The sequence below is a fragment of the Mauremys mutica genome, chromosome 8 (genome assembly GCF_020497125.1).
Source record: "Mauremys mutica isolate MM-2020 ecotype Southern chromosome 8, ASM2049712v1, whole genome shotgun sequence".
In the NCBI taxonomy this organism is placed as follows: Eukaryota; Metazoa; Chordata; order Testudines; family Geoemydidae; genus Mauremys; species Mauremys mutica.
This window is the reverse complement of record NC_059079.1, coordinates 48,820,519-48,828,914: the sequence shown is the minus strand read 5'-3', so window position 1 is coordinate 48,828,914 and position 8,396 is coordinate 48,820,519. Positions and strand designations below refer to the sequence as shown.

Sequence of the window (8,396 nt, the reverse complement as noted above, 5' to 3'; positions counted from 1 at the left end):
CTGGAACATCTGGAAGCACATTTAATAAAAGTCCCAAAACATACTCATAACAGACTTTTTCAAATCACCAATCAGATGTAGACAAGATTTTCTGTGCTTTTTCAAATTTTACTTAGACTTTTTTTTTTGCCTCACAAAACCCAGTCTCATCCGGTTCAGCCTTCACCACAAGACGAATGCTGTCTGTTTTCTTTTTGAAAGACACACGTCACTGTGCACTGAAAAAGGGGAACTTCCACAGCTTGCGGTTATGTTGCACGATAAACAGATCTGTTCACACCACTTCGAGAGGCGGCTTGGATCAATAAAAGGCAACAGGCACCAGAGGCAACAAGCAGACATTCGCGGCTCTCAGGACTATCTCTTCAGAAGTCAACCCCACACCGAGACTAAGCAATATGCCAGGATTATTTTTTTCTCACAACCACCCAACCGAACTGAAAGAAGCAGATTGCAAGCTTGGAGAAGGCAAAGTTCATAAAAGGAAGCAAAAGGCTTTGTAAGTATATGTGACTTGCTGTCAAATGAAAATGTATTTGGAGTGAAAGTAACATTAGCAAATTGAGAATTCAGAATTAGTGCCATTTCACAGAGTTCACCCACAGCAAAGCATATTCTGCATAGCATGTTCAATGCTATAAAACTATAACAGGGCTTGAATGGAAAGGGATATGGATGAGAAGTTCCTAAGTTAAATAAGTTGAATATAAAAATGAGTGAGTAGGAAAGAAGGAGCAATTGCTTGTAATTACTTGCATAAGTATCCCACTGGCATCAACCCTGGAAGTGAATGATCTGGCCCTAAATGTTTACAAGTCATAAGACCTTCATACAGAATGCTACCTATCTGTAACAGTGTTTAACCAGTATCATCCATTCATTACACGTCTTATCATTGATTTCAGTGGTGCAGATCTGAAAAGCTATTTGAAGTCTATGGTACCACATCTTGAATCTAGCAACAAGTCTAACACCAGAAATGTGATGTAAGTACTGGATTCTAGAAATACATAGTAATTATGAACTAAGGCTAGATTGCCATATTTTATCCTCACAAACAAGTCTATTAAATTTTCACTTATGTGTAAAGTATATGATGAACCATAAAATATTTCTAAGATCAAGCTAATTTCAATTTCCTAGTTACAAAAAGTGTTTTTATAAACCGGGCATCACCACACAGAGGGTACCAATGGAATTGAAAAAAAAAATGTTTTCCTTTTTTCTATTTCCTTTTTAATTGTTTATGGGCAGTGCAGTGGTGCTCATCACCACACCTATTCATTAATAGGTCACTTATATTATTAATGAATTAAAGCTTGACAACACCCTTGTGAAGTAGAGGAATATTACCATCCCTGTTTTAGAGATAGGGATAACAATGGCACACATAGGTGAAGTGACTTGCCCAAGGTAACAAAAGAAGTTAATGAGTCTTGGAATGAAAACCAGATCAATCCAGGACTTTAACCACAGACCCTCCACTCTACTTTTATTTACTCTGCTGCTTCTTACTTGTCCGAGTTAAGGGGCAATAGCATGCCACCAATTTCATGCAGAGTCCACCAGAGATTTTATGAGCAAGCACTGCGTTTTCATAAAATTGAATAATCAATTGTATTCTTTAAGTATTCTTAAGAGGTCATTAAGTAATTAAAATAACTAAACAGTCAATATTTTGTTTCTTGCATTAAATATTTTTTCTTTTGGTCATCACAGGCTTTCTGCAGAAGACGTGATGCAATGGTCCCAGTCTTTGGAAAAGCTTCTTGCGAGCCAAAGTAAGTGTATTTTTGATCACTACTACTTTCTTATGTTAATCTAGTGAGCTTTCATGCAGACTAAACAAATCTATGAAGCTATAGCATTCTGTGAATAATGCTAAAACCAATGGCCAATAGCCTTTAAGTAATTCACATCTTCACTGTCACATGGCTACCTATTGTAATATAGTGCCTTAACTTGACAGCCCATCCTTTCCATAGGAAATGGAAATAATCTCATTAAATTCAAAGGGGGTTAGATCAGATTCCACATGCCCACATTACTCCAAATAATGCAGATAAGAGTTATGTGTGCACTTGGAGCCAAAGTCAGACTATGCAGAGAAGAACAGACTCCCACTGACTTCAGTAGCCTTTGGATCAGACCCTTCATTCGCAGTGCACTGCAAAAATATAGATATACTGTATATTTCAGCAAAATCTTATTACTATAATAGGAGAATTCAATGTGACCTTTACCTTAATTGTATTTATCTTATCCTCCCCAATTTAAGTTATAAATATAACATTATAACTGATTAAGTACTTGTATTTGCTGTAGGCGGTCAAGTTGCCTTCAGGGAGTTTCTGAAGTCAGAATTCAGTGAGGAGAACATTGAGTTCTGGCTGGCTTGTGAGGACTATAAGAAAACCAAGTCTGATCACTTGCAAGACAAGGCAGAGAAGATTTATGAAGAGTTTGTTCAGATAGATGCAGCTAAACAAGTAAGTACAAAGTTAATCTGTACTGTGTTATATATGAAAGATTATGAGAGTTGGCAAGGGATAGATAGATGGGGCTGTACTAGGACAAATACATCTTTAATAAAACAGGAAGAGAAGCCATAGGTTCTTATATTTTCATTAAGTCACCTTCTGCCATACTGCCTTGAGCTCGTCAGGTGAACGTAGTGCTGCTGATTCAACAGGTGGCACTCTTCCCTCTAAGTCAGTGTTGATTTGAGCAAGATGTTAAGAGCCTGTTCTGCTGATGGAGGTGCTGTCACTTGAATGAGAAATGAAACCAGTCTGGATCATTTATGGTCCTTAAAGATCCAAGGACACTTTGGAGAAAAGTAGAAGTGTTAGCATAGGCCATATTCCAAACTAGATGCCTGCATCCTACCAAAAAAGCCTCCTGCAATTTTAATTGGATATTTTATTCTTCAGTTTCTATCCTAAATTGTTGTTACTCTCTCTGACCCCAGAAGTGGCTGCATTGCACCAATGAATGGCAATTCCTGTGTATAGTTTGTATACCTTTTTTATTTTAAGTTCAATCAATTTTGAATGAAAGGTGCTATTTAAGGATAGATTAATTATTGTAGCTTAAAGCAACCTTGGACCAAGTTTTAAGACTGAGAGTCTGTGTTTCAGGAAGATAAAGTGACAAATATAGCGGCAAAAAGTATTTTTTTAAAAAGATATTAACAAAGTTTTATTTTCTCTTCCTAGATCAATATTGACTATCATACAAGGAAAGCTACAGCTAAAAAGGCTCAAGACCCAACTTTCACAAGTTTTGATGAAGCCCAAAAAACTGTATATGTGCTAATGGAGCGGGACTCGTATCCTAGATTCTTGAAATCAGAAGCCTACCTTAATCTTTTAAACAAGCTTCAGGTCAACGGTGTTAAGTGAGCAGTTTAATGCCATGGAAATCTGAGGCATGGAAATGAAACTATGCATGTCAATTAACCTACAGCAAAGAGGTCCTCCTGTGCAACTGGGTCTCAGCATAGAGAATGGAAACTTCAGTCTCTGAAGTGTTGGCGGAAGTGCAGATAGACGATCATACATGATAAAACTTAACAAGATGAAGGCACTCAAGCTAGGTTTCCAAGCCTGATAGCGTGGGAAAGGGGCTGTGGAGGGGGAGACCCTCTCTCCTTAATGCCACTAAACTGAAACTGGATACATAGTTATTAATTAATTGTATCGCACTGTGAATTCCCACAGGACAGACAACAGTTTGGAAGAGATAGGATAATACCCTTGTATCTGAGTGTGATGGGTAAAATAATTGATAATGGGAGAAAAATACTTTTAAATTGTCAATTTGTATACTAGCTACAGAAATGCATAAAACAGACCAATAAGCCAAATGAGAACTTGTCCAGGCTATGAAATGTTAATAAATGTGTGCAGTTCTATTGTATTGAGTAAAATGTATTATAAATGTGACAATTGAGAATAGGTTTAAGTTATATAAGCTAGATATTACTATTTATGTATTAAGCAAATAGGTATGTAGCACATTTTTACTATTTAATTTATTGCAAAGTATGAAATAATGACAAGCAATTCCTAAATTAAAGCTACATGACAAAAGCACAGAAGTTCTATGGTCACTTTTTCTCTACCATAAGAAGGCTTTGACACCTGAATTAAGGAGGTAAATACTGAGGTACAGCCATCTCTGTTATCCTCTGAAATCCCTTCTTTCTAATATTCTAATTCTTTCTAGATGCCCAATTCTCTTGCACACATTTTACACTGGCATAACTCCATTTACTTCAGTGGAGCTTATCCTGATTTACTCAATGTAAAATCAGATTCAGGCTTAAAGTTCTTTTTCATTTTTGCACTTCTCCAACTTTAACAGTTAAGTCTTTCAACAACTATTGAAACAGAGATGAGAGAAACCATCTGAGCAGAACAACTAAACTCACACCACATTTCACGTTGTTGAATTGTTAAACATTCCAGACCACTCATGCTTACTTATCAAGAGTGACAGTAACTGGTGAGGCTGACCAGCAAATCCCTGCAGTGTTAGTGCTACAGAGTCTTGATAGATGTTGTGACAGAGTCTAATTTACAATACCAATATTAACAGTAAAGGTCATTTACATTTCATTCTGAATCTTGTGTTAAATTTGCTCTATAAAATGTGCCGTACTATAAACAGATGAACACCAAAGTGGGCAATGATTACTGGGAGGGGGCCAAAGCAGAAGACCAAAGTTGTAATTTTACTAAGTAATTCCAAAACAGAATTACTATCAGATCCAGAGTTCTGAGATTTCATGATGGTAAAGTTTATAATGAAAATAAATAACCATGAAAACTGTTGCCAATGAGTTCTCTCCATGCCCAGGATAAAATCTTGTGTTTCCCTCCCTTGCAGTTCTCTTTTATCTCACTGTTTTAGTTTTTCCGTTTTCCAAAACAGCACAATCTTAGACTCTGGGTTTGACTCACACTGTTGAGACCAGGGGGTACACACCCATTGCCTGTGCCAAAGGGAGCAGAAATAACTTAGCCTTAGTCACTCTGTTGGGAAGAGCAGACTGTGTTTACAGTACCGCCCCTTGGGAAAGGGCTTTGGGGGTCCAAAGGAATAGGACAACAGGTAATTTTCAAAGTAAAATAACCAAAAGAAAAACAATTATCAAAATTGATAATTGGAGAAACAATTAGATAGAATTATTAATTACTCGCTTCTCACATGACTAGTTCAGGAAAACTGAATCAAAAGTTGGAATTATTGATTATGTTCACTAATGTGACTGCATCTAAGGGGTAAATCACAAAATTCACCACAGATTCTACTTCTTATACAGTATGCCCCAAAATAAACCACTGAACTTGAAACACAGAAAATGTTTATTCAAGTAATAAAAAACGATAAAAGAAACCAACAATTAGATCACAAAGATTATGCAACTGAGATAACTATAGGGGGGAAAGGTACATAAAATGAACGACACAATGTAGTAATACTTAAAGCAACCTCTTAACAAGAAATTCTTAAAATATAAAGTAAATTAAAACTATATTGAATGGACTATTATAAAACTGAGTGCTAAATTCAAAAAGCTATAAGCATCAACAACAATGATATTCATTTAATTACTTGGGATACTAATAGCATCAACAGGTTGTTTACCCTCATTAAGATTCACTAGCAGCTAAGCATTAACATAAACATAAAGCATTAACATAAATCAACAGCTAAACTTAAAGAAGTGTATCAAATATAAACTTTTTGAACCAGATTACAATAAGTATAATTCAATTTATTTATTAAAATATCTTAAGTAAAGAGAAACAATTTTGATTAAACTAGATAGGTTGGTTAGGACAATATAATTGAAAGTAGTGTCAACTGAAACAAAATCTAGCAAAACCATTACTACTACTTTTACTTTTGGTGTAAGGAAATAGTAGTCTGAGGGGTAAGCTTGAAATTAAGCAGTGTTTAGACACACATGCCAAGTCCAAGTGTGTTACTGTGACAACTCTCCTTCTTCCTTGCCCTAATCCCATCCAATGCTGTTCGCTCTACAAATCCTCTCCCTCCAAAGTGCGCTGTTCAGTGCTAGAATCTCTATCACATCACATATCAATAGGTTTTCCTTTATGGCATGCCACTGCTACTTCTTGTATTGGCCTCTTTTTCCTTCAGTCTTGAACTGTTAGACTCTTATCCACATAGTTGTCAGGACAACTCTTTACATGACCAAATCATCTGAGCCTGCACTCCCTCATTTTTTTACTTACGGATGTGATTTTGAGCATGTCTCTTGCATACACATTCCGCACCTGGCCTTTCTTGCTTATACCCTCTAATCCATCTCAACATTTGCTTTTCTGTGGAACAGACCATTTGTTCGTGTTTCTTCTTTGTTGTCCAACACTCAGCACCATACATTAAAACTGGATGAACCAACATTTTATAGACTTTCCCTTTTAATCACTGGTATCTTTCTCTTTCTCTCTCCATCTGAGAGAGGCATTTATTATCTTAGCTCTAATTTCATCCTCCATTTCTGCATTTTCCTGGATTCTGGACCCCTGATGCTTGAAACTGTGTTACTGTGAAACTTGTTACTGCGACAACATGGAAAGCAATGATACGATAGCTACATGCATAGTGACTATTACAATAAACACTGCAGACTGAATAAGTTACCTATTGGTTTGGTGGAGTTAGGCTAAAGTTTAGAAATGGTGAAAGAAAGTAACAGAGACTAAACAAATAGTGGTTACAGCTGGAGTTTGAATTCTAGGCAAAGTGAATGGTTTAAAAACGTTGAGATAGATGTGAAGGAGGTAGGGTGACCAGATGTCCCGATTTTATAGGGACAGTCCCGATATTTGGAGCTTTTTCTTATATAGCACCTATTACCCCCCACCGCCACCCCCGTCCCGATTTTTCACACTTGCTATCTGGTCACCCTAGAAGGAGATGCTTTTATCATTGAGTTAATTTGCATAAGATACTTTTATATACAGATGGTCACAGACAAAGTCTGCATAATATATAAAAAACCAAACACCAGCAAGATTGATATGCAGAAAAGTAATTAGGGAACACAGGACTCAGTATTTGAAATAAGGTAAACCAGTAAAAAATTAAGTTATCAGACATCAAAATGGAAAGACGGCTACTGCAGAGTGTAACATATCAACACATTAGATAACACTGTAGTTTGAAGTGCACCGAGCAGCCAACGCCAGTAGAAAGGTATTTTAACTGTTAAATGAAAGTCCTCTTTAAACTTGGAGTAAGGTTAGGAGATAGGGAACGGACTTTCTTATACATATACAACGTATAGGTTAGAAAGGGGAAATTTAACACATTGAGTATAAGTCAAATGGGAATAGAGTTTATTTAAAGAAATTAGAGGCATTTCTCTCACAGACACACAGAAGCTGACAGTCTCTTTGTAAAGGGGCAGAATGGAGGGAGATTTGCTAACTGGGTACAGTAAAGTAACTCTAGAACAGTGGTTCTCAACCACGGGTCCGGGGCCCCATGGGGGGCCATGAGCAAGTTTCAGGGGCTCTGCCAAGCAGGACCAGTGTTACACTTGCTTTGGCTTTCTGCCCTGGGCCCCAGCCCCACTGCATGGGACTGAACCCTGAGGCCCTGAACCTCGCCTCCTGAGGCTGAAGCAGAAGCCTGAGCAACTTAGCTTCACGGTGCCCCCTGTAGCATGGGACACTGGGCAATTGCCCTACTTACCACTTAACGCCGGCCGTGGCTTGTATATGCAGAAAAACAGTTATCGTGGCACAGATGGGCTGTGGAATTTTTATAGCATGTTTGGGGGGGGCTTCAGAAAGAAAAAGGTTGAGAACCCCTGCTATAAAAGATTTAGACTTAGGAACTAGTTTAACAGTATCAATTAAACAACAAATTTTCACAAAAATATGGTAACAATGATGGCAGCTGAAACTTAGTTAAGTACTCATCAAACCAAAGATTTTAACGTTAGTTCTTTTAAGCAATAAGCCAGATAATGTAGTAAGCCAAGTGAAGTGAAGTGAGCTCAACACTACACACAAGGTGTGAACAATAATTCTGGCAGTTACAGGTGACAGCATGCAGTTTAAATTCACACCAAATCAGTTTTAGTTACAATGTTGTCAGATTCAAATCCTATAGCTTTGTCCAGTTATGATCTTTGGAGAGTTTTTCCCCATCCTTAAGCTAATATAAAGCTCTATTTCTTTCCTACTTCTAGTATAATCTTTCTTTGTATTCATGTCATAAACAGATAGTTAAGAGTTAACATCTCTTTTACCTGTAAAGGGTTAAGAAGCTCAGTAAACCTGGCTGACACCTGACCAGAGGACCAATAAGGGGACAAGATACTTTCAAATCTTGGTGGAGGGAAGTCT

General features: G+C 37.3%; 1 protein-coding gene across 1 annotated transcript; it reads left to right on the top strand.

Annotated features, from left to right (window-relative positions):
* Nucleotides 1-250: 250 nt before the first annotated feature.
* On the top strand, nt 251-5,139 carry RGS1 (regulator of G protein signaling 1). Its single transcript, XM_045028784.1, is given in 6 exon segments — nt 251-379; nt 381-499; nt 906-986; nt 1,720-1,781; nt 2,326-2,489; nt 3,219-5,139. Coding segments are annotated over 6 exon segments (741 nt in total). The 3' UTR covers nt 3,405-5,139.
* The last annotated feature ends 3,257 nt before the right edge of the window (nt 5,140-8,396 follow it).